This window comes from Danio rerio, chromosome 8 (assembly GCF_049306965.1).
Source record: "Danio rerio strain Tuebingen ecotype United States chromosome 8, GRCz12tu, whole genome shotgun sequence".
In the NCBI taxonomy this organism is placed as follows: domain Eukaryota; kingdom Metazoa; phylum Chordata; class Actinopteri; order Cypriniformes; family Danionidae; genus Danio; species Danio rerio.
In genome coordinates, this window is record NC_133183.1 from 20,531,759 (window position 1) to 20,549,705 (window position 17,947).

Consider the following 17,947-nt stretch of genomic DNA (forward strand, 5'->3'; position numbering starts at 1 on the left):
AGATAAGTCCTGAGTAAATACAAGTGTAACTGTAAAAGAATGATTATAATAAGTTAGTCCAAACTGCTAAACCCCAACTTAAGTATAGTATAGCATGTAGCAAAACCAGATGATTATTTTTATTTACATAAACAGGATATCAACTTGAAATGTAGTTTATATAAGGGCTAAGCAATATGGCAAATATGCAATCTCGATAATTATTTTTCATATTGATCGATAACGATTTATATTTTGATTGTTGTTAATGCTTCAAGATTTAAAAGAGTATCCCAACAATGACTGAAGCCACAAAAATTAACGAGACAATTAAATGCATAACATATTTTCGGTAAATAAATTTTGGGTGGCCAAAAGTTTGGTACATCTCTAATATCAATGCACTTTTAGATTCCTATTGTTGCACATTTATGCACTGTGATTGTCTCTTAAATCAGTATAGAGTAAAACATTTAGAGCTTATTGTTATTGACATCAATTTTATCGCGATTCGATATAATATTGTTTATCGGCCTAGCCCTAGTTTATATTGCTAAATATATATGATTACATAGGTTACACAAATACATTTACCAACATGAACATAATATTACAGTAGTCATCTTTGTTAATGTTATGAAAATATAGTCGCTCATTGTTAGTTCTTGCTTCCAGTGCATTAGCTATAGATTTGAATAATGCATTAGTAAATGATGAATTCAACATTAATATGATTAATAAATGCTGTATGTTGTTAATTTGTAGTTCATGTTAGTAAATTCATTATCATTAACTAATTCAACCTTTTTCCACTGCTACTGTTTTGGGAAAAAAGGGAAAAAATCCCCTATACATGTAAACTGTGGCTTGGAGAGATTATCTCCATGTTACATTTAGAGTGAATTAGATACTATTTAAAAAGACAACATGAATAATTTGACAAAACTTGTAATCCTTATATTGGTTACCTTGAAAAAAAAACTTGTAAAATGATGCAAAATTTCTGTAATGTTTTAATATGCTTTATCATCATACTCTGCTGTTCAAACAGGTGTTTGTAAACAACTTATCTTGTTTTGTGGGCGTTTTACTTTTTTCATTTACATTATGATTTTCATATTGTTTTTCCTTTTTCTTTGCTTTGCCTATGTTATATGTAGACAAAGTGTGTAAAACAGTGAATATATTTCTTTCTGAATCTCTCTTCAATAAAACTGACAAAAAAGCATCTTCATCGACCCTAAACAAGCTGAGCTGATTTAAGGGTTTTATTGTGCACCTTTTAAAACATTTAAATCCTTTAAAAGTCAAACATTAAACATTTTCCCCTAAACAATTATGAAAAATATTGTCTTGAGAAGTAAAGGTGTAAAAAGGCGCGCACTACTGTACATAAACACGCTGACTCACCTTGTCTTTGATGGATTTCTTCTCTAGAAAGCCTTCGTGATAGCATGGTGGCAGCTGAGCTCTTCCTCGTCTATTGCGATTTGCTGCTGCCATAAGTGAAGATAATACAAACTTATAAAACTGTTCAAGTAGGCTCTCTGAAAAAAGACGCTTAAATGTCCACCAGCGCCTTTAATGCGTTGACCATAACCAAGTTAACGTGAAAAAAGAAGTTAGCAAACGCCGTGCACGAAGTATCACAACCGCCGCCAGCTGTCTATTTGAAAAGGTCTACGTGCCGACATCCTAATCTAGGAGCTCTTTACCTGTCCACAGGTGAGTCAGGTGCGAGCGAGGGTTGCCGGAAGACACGAAACCCCGCCTTTTGTGAAGCACGTCAAACTGGATGCAGACTATCAAATCTCAGCCCGCGGGCACGCATGTGAAACCGCACGGGGGGAAAACCCGCATCAAAATAGCAAAGCTTCCCAGAACTCTTTCGGCAATCCGACTCTGTGACGACAAAATGCTTTTGATTTTGTCAATAGGGTTTCATCTGAAAAAGGGGGAGTCTTGAAACCTGCAATCATCCGAGTTTTCCCTAAATTTAAATCCCTCTCATGAAGTACAGCAAATAGGATAGAAAAACATTTATAGGCTACTCAAAGATTACTGAAAACATATTAAAGTCACATACCATGGAACAGTATAAAATAGTAATGTTTTAATAAATGTTGAATATTATATTTTTGTTCAATTATAATTTTGTTCATTAAAATTGTGTGCAAACATCATATTTGCATTCATATTACTATCATTAAATACACTAAAAATTAAGTAGGCCTAAATATGTTTGTATAAGTTTCATAAAATCTTACACAGCCTATTCCTCTATATATTTTTTCCAATGGGATGAGACAGTTATATTGTTCTGTGAGTGGAGTGTGGGTTCGGGAGTGAACATAAGGATTAATCTGTCTTAACGTGCAAAAGTTGATTAAAAAGACAAGTTGAACTGTTAAATGCTTCCTGGATTCTTCACTTCGTTACAATACATTGTAAATGTTTATGCAGGGGAGACTTCTAACTCAGGTTAGGGGCTGTGTTACTAGTTGTATAGGCTGTTCTTTGTTTTATTTCTATTTGTTTTATTTTTTGCTACCAAATCTTTTTTATTTATTTCATCTTTTTTTACAGATTTGCTGAACTTCTAAATCCCCAAATAGCTACTCGACTATAGGCTATATTAGTCATTTACCTAGGCTACATACTACTATTTTACATGTAAAATATCTATTTGACATGATGGCTCAGTGGTTAGCACTGTCACCTCACCGCAAGAAGGTTGCTGGTTCGAGTCCCGGCTAGGACAGTTGGCATTTCTGTGTGGAGATTGCATGTTCTCCCCGTGTTGGCGTTGGTTACCTTCGAGTGCTCAGGTTTTCCCCACAGTCTAAAGACATTGAGTATAGGTGAATTAAATAAAAGAAATTGTCTAAGTGTATACGTGCATGTGTTTGAATGAGTGTGTATGGGTGTTTCCCAATACTCGGTTGTGGCTGAAAAGCCACCGGCTGTGTAAAATTCTGGAATAGTTGACGATTCATTTCACTGTGGCAATGTCTGAAATAGAGATAGAGTAAGCTGAAGGAAAATTAATGAATGAATTAATGAATATCTACTTCAAAACTGAATTTACTCCTGTGATTCAAAGATGAATTTTCAACATTACTTGATGGTGTCAAATGATCCTTCATAAATCATTGAATCAGTTGTTTGCATTTTAATGACTTGGATTGCCAGAGTTTGTATTTTTAGGTCCTGAAATTTAACATAGCTGTTTATTGAAAACTTAAAATATCTCACACACATTTTCCTTCTTAAATTTAATATCTTCATATTCACTGAATTCCAGTAGAGGCCTATTCACTTCCAAAATATTCAGTCCCGTTTGAAAAATATGACATATAATATTCAAAAGGCAATTTTCAGTTAATTTTATTTCAGTTCAAAAATTGGCTTCCATAAATTCAGTGGTTTGCGTCCTGCTCAGAGTGGGCATTAGGCTGATGGGGCTACATAAACTACATTTAGGCTACATATCCAGTGTAAACACTACTCTGTAAAAAATAAAGGGTTCCTTAAGGGTTCTATATTGAACCCCTGGGGTTTTATACATGGCCACAGCCATATCACCCTGCAGCCCAAGACCAGTTGCTCGCTGAAGCTAGGCAGGAGCCACAGAACTGAGCCCGGTGAGTACCTGGATGGGAGACCACATGGGAAAACTAGGTTGCTGTTGGAGATGGTGTTACTGAGGCCAGCAGGGGCCCTAACCATCATGGTCTCCCAATCATCCCTACCCATCGAATTGGCTCTATCATTGTCTCTCCAATCCACAAAAGCCGGTGTTTGGTGAGCTTACTGGCGACATTGTCCTGTGGCTGCAGTCAAATTACCCAAGTGGATGCTGCACACTAGTGGTGGTGTGGAGAGTGGAGAGACCCCCCTAATGATTGTGAAGTGCTTTGGGTGTATGGTCATAGACAATAAACATAGGCTAAATGCACATTACATACTTACTAAGATTACACAATGACTGTACACCTGCACAGCATCATCTCAAACATTTTGATCCAAAACTAAGAAAATTACTGCTAGGGTCAAAACACCTAATCAATGTATGATTATAGGACGTTTGTACATTGACATTAAGCGGACTTCCCAATACATAATATTCAATTTTTTTGGCAAAATGTTTTGTGAAATAAATAAACTAAGCAGTTTTCTTTAGACTGCTCAGTATCCTACTATGTTGTTATGATTTTATTCAACAAAACAAATCATCACAAAACTGCCTCCTGGTGGCGAACATGTGTTTTTCATCCTTGCATTAGAGCAAAGAAGTAGAGTGACGGTTAATTTTTCAACGGAGCTCCTTCATAAATTCAGGTACGTTATTACATTGTTGAAAGCATGTTATTAAAATGTTTTTTTTCAGGTAAAGGTAAAAGCTCTTAAATAGTGATAAAACTCTAACATATATGTCAATAATACATAGACTAAAAATACACTGTCTTTTTGTAGGAAACACACTTCTTTTTAGGGTAAGAGGTTTTTGAGTTATTGTCGTCTTTCACTGAATGTGTCAGGAATATCGAAAACAAAACCAACTTAACAGCGCTGATAAAGCATAGGGAATAACTAATCAGTACGACGGGCCTCGTCAGCCATAGTTTCAGAAACTTATTTTAAGTTGATTTTAATCGGGGTTTTATACGAAATATTTTACAATCAGCTTTATTTGCAAGTCAGTTTTAATAAAATTGTCAATATCAATAAGACAGCTATGTTTCATGAAGACAAGCTTCGAGACAGGAGCGTGAATGCGCGTGCTCGCTGTTTTAGTGATAAATTCATGATTAGGAACCAATTTCCGCATTTTTGCTGTTTTTGGCTCAAACACTAATAAAACGGCCACTTCGCAGTAACGTTAATCGTAAAGTCCATGATTAACTTGTTCGTTAATTTTATCAAGTTTAAGCTTAACTTACCTCTGCAGAGTAACGACGAGTTGCGGTCGGCCATGTTTGTGGACAAACGCATGAGCGCTCAATGTAAACATATACAAATCACAACAGAATAAACCTCCGTTTTATAGTAATATCTTTTGTAAACATCTCACAAACACAATAAAATGGGCTAACGTGTATATATTATGTGTACGAGCAGCTGATAATATTTAACCTTAGTATGGGCAAAGAGCATAAATGATATATATATATATATATACAAATCCACATTTGGATTTTACTTGCATAAAATGTGTCATATTTTGTGAAATACTAAAAAACAATTTGGTGGTCTTTTTTCTTAGTGGATAATTATATTTGCTATATTTTTAAACGCATGTTGCATATATGACATATTTTATATGTAAAATCCACACATGAACATGGATGTCATATATGTTTTCTAATTTGCACATACATTTTGCCATATATCAGTGGGATCGCTGTTCAGATCATCAAATATGACCCAAACAAATAATTGCTACTTACGTGTGACTTTTGTTTCATGTGTAGAGGTCTCAAAATATCGCACTAAATGGACATCTAAACAAACTAAAGTTACTAACTCTACTGTTCGATACACTGTAATCCCGAATAAGTTGACAAAACTCAAAAAATTTGAGGTAATCAGTTACGTCAAATTTTTTAAGTTATGAAATTATCTATTTTAAGTAAACAGAAACATTAAGTTTTGAGTTTGTTGTACTCATGCAAGACACTTCACCTAACTTAAAATACCCAAGTTACTCAGCTTATACGTTTTAATTGCAATTAACTTAATTGTTTTAATTTTTCCAAACTTTAAATACTTAGTCACCCAGCTCACACATTTTAATACCAATCAACTTAATTGCTTTAATTTCTTTCAACTTTAAATACTTAAATCACCCAGCTCATATATTTTAATAGCAATTAACTTATTTTTAATTATTTATCTCACCTTTACATACTTAGTCACCCAGCTCATACATTTTGATAGCATTTTTTAAAATTAACTTCTCCATCGTCAGTTTCACAAATAAAATTAGCCATTATTTTAATCTTTAAACCCCATAAATGTCAAAATAAATCTGTAATTTAAAACACACAGACAGTACCATTTTAGACATTTATTGTTAAAGAAAAAATGTCCAACAGTACTTTCAAATTTGTCTCCTATGCAATTACAAATGTCTTAAAACGATAAAAACTATTAGACATAAAGAGATTGAAAATGAACACTATTCTGAAATTAATAAAAATTACCCACAATGTAAATATATCAGACATAAGAGCCTCAAGAAAAAACAACTATAAGTTAGATAAAATTTAATAATACATGAATAAGTGTAAAACTTACTCTTAAGGCATTCGTTAAAAAAAATAATAAGTGCACATTCTGTGAAGTGACTCGTTTAGTGTAAACTACACAGAAACTGTATATATATATATATATATATATATATATATATCTATCATTGAAGTCAGAATTATTCGCCCCCATTTATTTTTCCCCCAATTTCTGTTTAACGGAGAGCAGATTTTATATATATATATATATATATATATATATATATATATATATATATATATATATATATATTGTAGCGAGGCAGAGGGAAAACAGCGACACAGTTGGATAAGTTTACAGACAAGTCCCCGGAGGGTGCTTTATTTACAACGTGAATGGGGTGTAAACGGTGCTCTTCTTCAAGGTGAGGTGCTCTGGTGCTCCGGAAAGTAAGTGAAGGACAGTGAGTAGTCGGATGTGGGATCGTCACGAGCTGGAGTCTGCTGTGGAGAGCCAGAGAGACAAGCGTTAGCGCATGGAGTCATTGGGTGAATGAAGCTCATCTTCTCCTTGCGTGGGCTTGGTTTATATGCCTCTCCACTTGATGACGTCCAGCTGTGAACGATCCTGTGTTGATGATGGTCCAGCTGGGTTGAATTAGCGACCAGGGCGACGTGGCATGTGTGCGCTCGTTACAATATATATATATATATATTCAGTCTTGGTTGAACTATGTTTCTGTCATTTACTTATTCCAAACCTGTTTGAGTTTCTTTCTTCTGTTGAAAAAAAAAAAAAAAAGCTGAGACCTGTAACCACCGATTTCCACAGTATTTGTTTTCCAATTAGAAAGTCAGTGGTTACAGGTTGTCAGCTTTACTTAACTTTTGTGTTCAACAGAAGCAAGAAATTCAAGCAGGTTTGGGACAAGTGAAGAGTTAGTAAATGACAGAATTTTACATTTGGACAAACTATCCCTATATATAATAAAATGCATACTTACCAATTAAAGGTAAATAAATGTTTTGAAGTTACTACCCCAGAGACAATCTTTATTAAGTTAAAAAAAAAAAAAAAAAGCTCTACATCAACTCATTCTTTAAGGTTTCCATGCTACGAGACTTTTTATTTTCCATCATCCATGCCAAGCAAAACTTTTTGCACAAGTTCAAAGTCCTTAACTATATATTATGTGAAGAGCATACATTAATCCATACAAGACAAGAAAGTGAATGCAGGGCCCTCAGTGAATGCAGGGCCAATAAAGCATCTTCAGTCAGCAGGATTATTAATCTAAAAACATAATTCAAGGATATTAATGTAAGGACAGTATCAAAATGACTGAGCCAATATTATATGATTCATCAATTATTCTTGATTACAAATATGTTATTAAGTAAAAGTTTTCAAAACTTTCATCTTTTCATTAAACATGCCTAATTGTGAAAAGAATGAATGAAGTCTTACCATGGTGTTCCTAAAGAATCTTAAGTCACGCTCACGCAGCAAGACCAAAAGACCTCTGATAACAGTAGTCCGTCATGAACTGACATCATTCAGTTCCTGGAAATCAAGAATCAATTTTTTAAAAATTAAAAAAATAATAATAATTCAAATTATATTTTAATGTATACTTTAACACGTGACCCCAAACATACCTGCTCATCATAAACCTTTAAAAGATTAGCCAGGGTATCTGCTGTCTTGCCAGTTTTGGATGCTGTTTGCCTTAAAATTGTCATCAAATGAAATAGGTGGTGGTCCAGTTTTGCAAAGAATTTGTGGGGAAAATTCTCATTTGTAACATGTTGGTACTCTGCAAACAGCAAAAAGAAACAAGAGAGAATTTCATAAAACAAACCCACACCACAAAATATACAATTCTAGAAAAAATGTATTAATATTATTATTATGTTTCATTTACTTATCTATTTTTTACCTCAAATGAAAATCAGGTGTTGATCAGATGTTGAAAGCAGGATCTTCATGTTGTAAACTGAACTCAAGGTCTAGCTGAAGTTTCACTTTCCTTGCTGCAAAAGTATCATTGATAAATACACTGTAATATTTATTTTATCTGGATATGCCAGGCATAGTAGTACAAAATAAATATTTTACCCACCTTTCACATGCCTCCATTTAAGAACCTATCTGTAGTCAGCAACACCTGACCTTTAATTCTGTATGTACACAAAGTCACAGTGTCATTTAGCTGAGAGTGGAAGTAGTACAATTGCCTGATGTCTAACGTTAACCTCCAAAACGGTTAGCAATAGAGCTGATTATCATGTTAGTTGCTTTAATTCGATGAACACAGATTTAATTTAAACAGTATTGAAATTTCTAAAACTGAATAGGACGACAAAGAAATTTAAGGCCTGATTTTAAAAGCTAGAAATAACAAAACTTACCTTATTGTCTAATGATGTAAAAATATATAGACTAAAATATTTATATTTTTAAGATATAAATATATTTTAAGCTACAAAATTTGCACATCAGAAAACTGTCTTCTTTACCACGTCTTGAATATTTTGTTTTGTTATTATTTTATTTAATAACATAATTTTGTATTAATGTGTTATAGATATGCATACTTTGTTTTTTAGGCTGTTTATATTCTCTCCAGAGTAGACATTTTAAAAAATAGATTGAAAAAAAAAAAAAAAACTTTTATCATACCTTTAAAATACATTTGACCTAAATGACATTTAAACTCACTTAACTGATCGCATTAATCAGGTAATCATTGATATGCAGAGATGTCGTCTTAAGCGCGAGGAAATATTAAGTGTTGATCAGTGCTGGTGATTGAGGTAAAGTTAGTTTTATATTTACACATTCAGACTTTCTCCTTAATAATATAATTTCAGAAAGGTAATTTTTGCATATTCTTAATGGTGAAATCATATTAGCAGCCAATGACTTTCAAAGTACAACATTGTTCAGTCAAAAAAAATAGTGCATTTAGTGTAATGTTGTTTTCATGTCATACTTGCATGTGATTTCAGAACGAATAGACAAAGAACCATGGTAAACAATTTATGGAGCGAGTCACAAGTTGTTACTAAATGAATGTATGAATATAAAACCAACTTTACCTCAATGTGGTAGTGTAAAATGAAGCTCTGCTCTGTACCTGCTCAGGTGAGGAGCGCAGCTTAAATGTTCTCCGTCAGGCTATCCTCATACATGGATCAGCAAGCAACAAGCTGCGTGTGACAGAGTTAAGTTTTGAGACTACGTTTTTGCGCGTCATCAGAAAATACCGTTAAGTGTTTAGGCGGAGATCATTTGAGTTATGATTAACGTTACGTTTCTTGCGCCTTTCGTTTCCGAAGTGCCTACAGATCGTGAAGATAATACCACATTCACAGACTGGATGGAGTTCAGCGCAGCGCCATGACTTGTGGTTGTGTAAGAGCGCGCGTCTCCATGACAACTTCAGCACAGGCTGAGAAAAGGCATACTCGCGCCAAGATTTAAATTTTTTTGAAAAATGTAATCTGCCTATTTTAAATATTTTTGTCTTTATCACACTCTGTTAAAATTCAGAGTTAACACATTACAACTAACGCTAACATTGCACTGATTCTAACTTTTTAAACAGTAATGTTAACGTTAGTTAGCAACAAGTGAGGCTAAACATGTTTTCTGTAATGTACGACATGTAAACGCACCCTGATTAACTCTACATTACATTGAACTGTTACTGTGATTATATTAATTAAAACATACATTTAATATTTCTTGGATTTGTAAATATTTTACTTACTGTAGTGTGAAGCGAGGCCGATCCGCCATCTTGAAAAAAACGAATGAAGCATGAGCACGTACGTGAACCTGGATGACGTCAGACGCAAAATCACTAGGCTGACAGAATTTGAGTTAATGAAACTTTAAAGAGACATTTTGTATAGATTAAACCCAGCAGAATTGTTCACCTTACTTGAAAGATTAAATTTTTACAAACTCAAAAATAAGAAAAAGTTCTAAATACTCATCAAGGTTAATTAAGATAAACGAATTTTAATGATTTAAGTTAATAGAACTCAACTCAATTAATTAGTTACAGCATTAGGGTTTACAGTGTAGAAATGCAGCCATCCTTGCTTCTCACTTCAACATGCATTTGTTAACCACAGGTTACATAAAATAATTATTACAGTTCAAAACAAAAATATCACAAAACAAATCATAAATTATGATTTAATTAAAAAACAAAACTATTATGCTACACGTCTGTTTAAAGCTGTCAAAAGCACATCTTACCATCACTCGGGCTGGGAGATTTGGGCTAAAATAAAAACCCAATTAATAAAAACCCAATTAATAGAAAAATTTTCCTTAATTACGATTAATGAACGATTAATTTATTAATTTATTTTTTTGCTCTCACAGTTCACTGATAAGTTTTGTACAGTAAATATGCACACACATTACAAGTGAGAGATTTTGAATGTTGAACAACTGAAATTCAAACACACATTGCCTAAAACGGTCACTTTTTTCTTTTAAAAAAGTGAAAATAAATAACTTTTGGAAAAAAAATTAATTGTTTTCAAAGTTTTTCATATTAAAAGTAAAAATAAGCAGGATCTCTTCTAAATAAAATAACTCTTGCATATCCTGTGAATAATATTTTAAAGAGTGCAGTTCTTGCATCTTCTGTAAACAAATATTCATTAATTAATTTTTTTTTCGGCTTAGTTCCTCTATTAATCAGGGCTCGCCACACCGAAATGAACCGGCAACTTATCCAGCATATATTTTACGCAGCGTATGCCCTTTCAGCCGCAACACATGACTGCAGCGTGAGGAAACCCATGCCAACACAGGGAGAACATGCAAACCCCACACAAAAATGCCAACTGAACCAGCCGAGGCTCAAACTTGCGACCTTCTTGCTGTGAGGCGACATCGATAACCAAATAAATAATAATTTTATTGTAATAGAAAATATGCTATCTCAAGGCATCTCTTGTGCAGCTTCCAATCATCGTCAATGTAATACAAACGTGCGATGTGTAGTTACATTTTTTGAGAAGTGCGTGGGATATTTGACCGCACGAAGGCTGTGCCAGACCACCTCTCACGAGGAAACGCAAGTATTTTACGTTTTGACAGTTTAGTTGCTAATTCGCATGAATTCGTACGAGTTCAGTTGTACAAAAATGTACGATTTTAAAAAGGAGGCATGGCACCCAACCCCACCCCTAACCCCAACCGTCATTGGGTGATAAGCAAATCGTACTAAATTGTACAAATTAGATTGTACAAATTCATACGAATTAGCTACTAAATCAAAAAGTTACGAACTGTCATGAGATTGTGTTGGCCAGACCATACCCGTGTGTTCAAAGCAGAAGTATAAATCAACCTTAACAGAGAGGGGTGACGTGACTCCACACGCGTTAGGAAAAGTAATTGTAAAAATTGACCAATAAATTTTTTTATCGATTATAGGTGCAGAATGTCAATTTTGATTACTTTTTGATTAATCGCCCAGTTCTAACCATCACCATTGTTCATGCATTTGGATACAGCTGATTGGCCATGCATTTAACCAGAAAGGGTACCTTTAACCAATAAAAAATAACTTTTGCCACGCCCCTTATCTTTTGCCACACCTATTTCTCCAGACTGCAGTTACCCTGTTCTCTATAATATGCATTCAACAACAGTCTCAAACGGTGAAGTGTAACTCAAGATGCAGAGGCAGCAGAACTGGAGTGGATGAAATAAATGAACCAGTTTACGTAACTAACGTTAATAACAGTATCAATGAGCTGTTGCAAGAAAACAGTTCCAGATATTTTTTTCTTATTTGAAGTTATTTAATGTGTGAGAACTTACAGTTTATTGCTGATGAGTGTTTATACTGTATGATACAGTAAATCAATAGATATCAGGTTCTCTTGTCCTAAATACCCAGAATGTTTTGTTCTGTTACGATACATTCCCCTTCTCTATTGCCGTCTACTGTTGAGACTGGTCTGCATTAAAACGGGAAAATATTAAAGTGAAACATGAGGTGTTAATTATAATTATAACAATTTGTGGTAAATACGCTTAAAATCAGCATCTTAATGTGTTTCTTCAAACAGCCTGGAAACTGAATTATACTATTAACATTGTGCTCTGTATTTATCGTTGCTTTTAAGTCCAAACAAACTGTACTGTGGCAAGTATATATTTATATATATTATATATTTATAAAAGACTTCAACATTGTATTCATGATTACAGAAAAGAAGCGTGCGACCCATTAGATGCCCAAACTTGGCCTGCAGGATACAACCTGACTGTCCAGCGGCTGTGCAGTGAACCTCTCCCGTCTTTAAGGACAACTCTCACATCCATGCACCAAGCACACCTGGTACTGTATTGTAATTGGTAACTTGCTACTTAAACAATATAATTTATTTTGATTTATTATTAAGAATATTCTGTTATTTATCACTGTTATTTTAGTACTGTGGGAATATTGAGGTCATTGCTTATTTAAAAAATCTTGGACAGAAAAAAAAATCTATTTTAAAAGAAATTGAGAAAATGTCTCAAATTTAAAAATGAAAGGATCACTGAACTCAATCAATCAATCATCCGCAAAATAAGTGGATGTTTGGGATTCAAAGGAAGTGAGCTAGACAAAGTGTCTGAGGGACACAAGGCATGTTTGGTTCAATAAATGGTATCTATCGTCAAAAGTATATTAAATTTGTCTTAACATGGATTGTGTGTTGCGCTTATAATTTCAAAGTGCAAAATGTCAAAGAGTACCATTGAATACAATGGCATATAGTGATTCTGCTTGTTCAGGGGAGGTAAGACTGATGCTTGACACTTGAAACTTAAGGGGAAAGTGTTGCGTCTTTGCTTATACTAGCTAAAGACTCTGAATAATATCGGACACAAGACAGTCTGTTAGTGAAATTCACTTCTCTTTACTACTCCTCTTCCGTACATCATAAAATCATTCATTTTCATAACAAAACAAATCAAACTGGTTTGAAACAAGTGGAGGACAGTAAAACAATGGCAGAATGTTCATTTTTTAAAGAACTATCCCTTTACATATTTTATTTTAAGGCTTGTATTCATATTTGTCTCGCTTTTCGTCATATTGTCTTTCAACCGCAGATTGGTATGGACCTGGAATGCTACACCAGTTACTGTTAACCAAGAATCGAATGAAGCAGAATCTTTTCCAGAGTACAGACTATGGAGGGATCTGCAGCTGAACTAACTGGAACTGGGGAACCACACTAATAAATGTATAGATTGAACTTAATGTAAGTGCCTTTAGGTAAAAACATCTGATAAGCGTCTGACTTATATTTTCTACATAGTGTTTTCATTCATTCATTTTCTTTTCGGCTTAGTCCCTTTATTAATCTGGGGTTGCCAACTTATCCAGCATATGTTTTACGCAACGAATGCTCTTTTAGCTGCAATCCATCACTGGGAAACACCCACACACTCTCATTCACTACAGAAAATTTAGCTTACCCAGTTCACCTATATCGCATGTCTTTTGTAGGGGAAACAGAAGCACCCAGGGGAAACCCATGCCAACATGGGAGAACTTGCAAACTCCACACAGAAGTGCCAACTGACCCAGCCGAGGCTCGAACCAGCGACCTTCTTGCTATGAGGTGACAGCGCTACCCACTGTGCCATCATTTTAGTCTTATTCTAATTCATGCATATGCTAAATTGAGGTCATTCAGAAATGTAAAATGTATAAATTTCACAACAAATGATTTGCAGATTGAATATAAAATATAATCTAGATATCAACACTCTATTTCTATTTTGGCGTCATCTAATCGTGTACTCACACTAGGCATGGTTGTCTTGAACTGGGCCCAGGCATGATTGTCCCCCCTCCTCGTGCCCTCTCAACCTGCATTCACACTATATTTTTTAACTTCCGAGCCTGAGCACGCTTACGTCATCGATGATGCGACTGTTCAGTTAACAGCAGAGAAGTGCTCTCGCTTCTTACAATGGAGATTGCTTTATTTATATTGTTTTTGTATTATTCATATAGTTGTTTGATATGCAGTGACAGACAGTTTAATCTTTTCAGATCCACCACGTTTGACGCTCATAAATATTCATGAAAGTCCTCATGCTGCACATATTAGGAGATTTGCTGAATGTGCAGCTGACGTGCAGCGGGGAACTTGTATTCAATAAACTATGAATGTTTGTGTTCACTGAAAATTAAGAATGATTAATAAATCCATATGAAACAATCACTTTAAAGTGATATTGTGTCTTCAGTTTAACGCTTAGGCGCGCTTTACACTCACACTACATGCGTACTGTGTCAAAACCTCTGACATTCGGAGCACTCACACTTGTCAAACAAACAGGTAAATGGGGGTCAAATGTTTCTGGGCACGGTTCAGAAAACCTAGTGTGAGTACACCCTACAAAAAATTTCTGTCAAAAACAAAAACAGAATATCAAAAAAAGATTTATTAGGATTGATGCTTAAAGTAAATATTTTCTTCCTTCTGTAGACCATTTGTACGTTCTTAATATCCCTCCTCACATTTGAATTATTTTGTCACTCTTTCAAGGGTGTAGATTCGCTCTTGACATTGGTAGGAACATAGATCCGCAAACGCATTAAAAAGCACAAATTATGTTTCTCGCTTTTAAAAATATGATTAAAGTGCTTAATAATATTAAACAAACACTTAATAATACAAATAACAATCTCGTCCCAAGCTGCAAAAGTCAAATTACATAATTTTACTCCAGTCGGGCTTTAAGAAGATTTAAATGTAAAGACATTTAGAGAGGTGTGTGACGCAATTTAACTGTTTTATCCAGATTGTTATTCTTCATATCATGGAGACCAAAATCGAAACTGAATTGTAATTAATTGCACTGCCTGGGTAATAGTATTACGGTGAACACGTAGCGAACGTGACTTGGTGCACGTCTAGGTTAAGAGTTGACGGAGCATTACTTTATTTTGAAGTCAATTCAATTATTGGTAGGGACATTTCAGTAATTGGTTGATATCGGTGGGGACACATCCCCTCCATCCATGCCTATTCTACACCCTTTACATCTATCTATGGGTAAGCAAGTATTTAATCATTGGAAATTGTTTTAAACAACTTGACTCTGTTAGACCTTAATTGACCTGCACATGCAAAGCAGTTGTTCTTAAGCTTGTTCTCAAGTACTTCTCTACTTCTATGAAATATAGAAGCAGATGTTCCAGAAAGTGGATGGGAAAATCTTGCCCTCTGAAGTGGACTCTGACAAACGTCAAAGTACACTCTGCATCATTTCTGTAGTACATTACAATATTTTTAAAGATAAACTATTTTACATTTTGTAGGAAATTCCTCTGTTTTTTCGGTCGACCAAGTCAAAGGTAACAGCCACATCATCGTCTCCAGCGATGCTCAGAAGTGGAAGTTTGCCTCAAACTACCGCTTGAACTTTTCATACCCAGGAGTTTGTGCAAAAGGTAAAAAGAAAATGCATCATCACACACACAAATGGTCACATACACACGTCTTCACACACACACTCATCCTCACAATTTCACATACCGTCACAAACAAATCCTCACACTCACAAACAAACACACAGACACTCTCACACAAACCATCACAAATAAATACTCACATACACTCTCACACTCACACAAACACTCTCACACGCCCTCACGAACAAATCCACACACTCACAAACACAATTACAAACAAACTCGCAAACAAACAAATCCTCCCACTCACAAAAACTCAGTCTCTGTCACATCCAGTCCCACAAACAAACAAATCCTCACACTCTCAAAAACAGTCTCTCTCACACCCAGACTTACAAACAAACACATCCTCACACTCACATCCACACTTTCAAAGGTACTTCCTACATATGCACACATTGCACAAACAAATTCTCACGCATACACAAATTCTCACATTTACACACACACACACACTCATAAATGCATTCTTAAAATATACTTATTTTACTGACACACACACACCCTCAAAAATAAATCCTCACACTCACAAATACACATACATCCTTACACACAACACACTCTCTTGTAACCTTCTCAGTCTGTCTCGCACAAACTTCTTCTCAATGTTTTTTTAGCAAACACCACAAGCTTGTTCTGCTGTTATTTAAAACATTTTTAGAGCATGACGGAGTCCATGTTTTATTACTAAGGGTTTTATTTCCATTCAGCAGGCTCCTTTTTAAGATGAACGATGGAGAAGACCACATCAAGAAAGACCACAGGCAGGCAGTCCTAAGATTCATTCACTAAAACCTTTCACTTAATCACTAAAGATTTCAGACAAAGAATGATTGAGAAAAAACGTTGAGTGTCAGATCTTCCTATATCGCCTAAAAGAAAATCTTGCCAGTAATGATTATTAATAATTTCTGATAATTTGCTTTTTTGGTCACATTTATTTTCATTGCTTATCTGTTGTTAAGATGAATATTGACTATAAAAATTTCTTGATATTGTTTTCATGACTTTAAAAAAAGATTATGCGATTTGTTTTTTTAATAAAATCTTGACTTGTCTTGGGTAAGAAATGTGCCAGATTACACGTTCCTTCACAATCAGTCATCCTGTGACGTCTATGATGAGCATTATTTGCCAAAGGGTTGCTAGAACGACATTTCTTATCTCAATTTCATTTTTTAAAATCTTACTTCAATCTCAGTAAACACTGATGCTTGCTGACAACTAATAACTACATTATTTAAGTGCATTCCTTTCAACGATAGGATCAAACTTATGATTCCTGTTTAATATTAAAATATTTTCTTTGAAATCTAAATGAATATTTTCCTGCCAGGGTTGCTTAAACACTCCCTCACCTGAACTTGCTGCGAGGGAGACGAAGAAAATAAAAGCAAATAAGCAGCAGCAAGAAAAAGTCTGATGCTCAAGACATAATCTTTTAAGTAATAACATATAAAAAATTAGCAAATATATAACTGAAGTTAGTGGCACAACAGTGAAGCATTCATTAAATCCTTATTTTCCACAGAGCAAATCAAATTATCCAAAAATACAATTTGTGTGTTGTAAAAAGTATCTTTTTGAAACAAATTTAGTTTGCTATCATTTTTATCTTGATTTTGTTGGTCAGTTATCTATAAACAAGAATAACGAAAAACATTTGAGGTGATGCGCTTCTAAACTTTTGTAGGTTGTAATTTGTTTGCAATATTTTGCTTGAATTTAATTGTATTATCTTTCAATTTCTAAATATGTTGGTGACTAAAATATTATTTTAAAAAATATATCTGATTAATGAATCTGTTTTTACATCCACTAAAATTCATTAATATTCACTGAGAAATGGGTAAAAACATTCACATTCACTGTGTATATTACAAGAAATGTCTTTAATTTAATGTGCCCATTATTTTACCATTTTTCCAGCACCCCAGCTGCTTCTCACAGATATCTTTTAGCTAAAAGTTTTCTTTATGATGATTTGCAATAATATATTTGTTTATATTAGATTAGTCAATACCAAAGCCAAAACTGGAGTTACTTTATGAAAAAGACTTAAATCACAGTGCAACATTTAGTACCCCTAAATTAATAAGGGAAAATTTTGGGGGGAAAATATATATAAAATGAAACAGTAATAAACAGAAAAAATGAAGAGAAACATAAAACATATATGTATGTGTGTGCGGGGAAAAGTACATGTAAATATAG

General features: G+C 34.2%; 1 protein-coding gene and 2 long non-coding RNA genes across 6 annotated transcripts in view; 1 reads left to right on the forward strand and 2 right to left on the reverse strand.

Annotated features, from left to right (window-relative positions):
• Window positions 1-5,143, reverse strand: part of stap2b (signal transducing adaptor family member 2b) — a 21,446-nt gene extending 16,303 nt beyond the window's left edge. Inside the window, exons 1-2 of one of the 3 annotated variants that reach the window (XM_073909294.1) lie at window positions 4,923-5,143; window positions 1,390-1,475 (exon numbers count right to left, since the gene is read on the reverse strand). In XM_073909294.1, the coding sequence (XP_073765395.1) occupies window positions 1,390-1,475; window positions 4,923-4,974 (138 nt within the window). In that variant the 5' untranslated portion in view covers window positions 4,975-5,143. 3 annotated transcript variants of the gene reach the window in all.
• Window positions 4,225-17,872, forward strand: LOC141375611 (uncharacterized). Its single transcript, XR_012384218.1, has 6 exons — window positions 4,225-4,320; window positions 12,460-12,589; window positions 13,354-13,505; window positions 13,754-13,868; window positions 15,581-15,712; window positions 16,444-17,872. It is a non-coding gene; the product is annotated as an uncharacterized lncRNA (long non-coding RNA).
• On the reverse strand, window positions 6,560-8,007 carry LOC141375610 (uncharacterized). 2 transcript variants are annotated; one of them, XR_012384213.1, is made up of 3 exons: window positions 7,869-8,007; window positions 7,678-7,773; window positions 6,560-6,713 (listed from the first exon to the last, which is right to left on the reverse strand). It is a non-coding gene; the product is annotated as an uncharacterized lncRNA (long non-coding RNA). The 2 variants fall into 2 exon arrangements; XR_012384214.1 differs by lacking the exon at window positions 6,560-6,713 and adding an exon at window positions 7,306-7,503.
• Window positions 17,873-17,947: the final 75 nt, after the last annotated feature.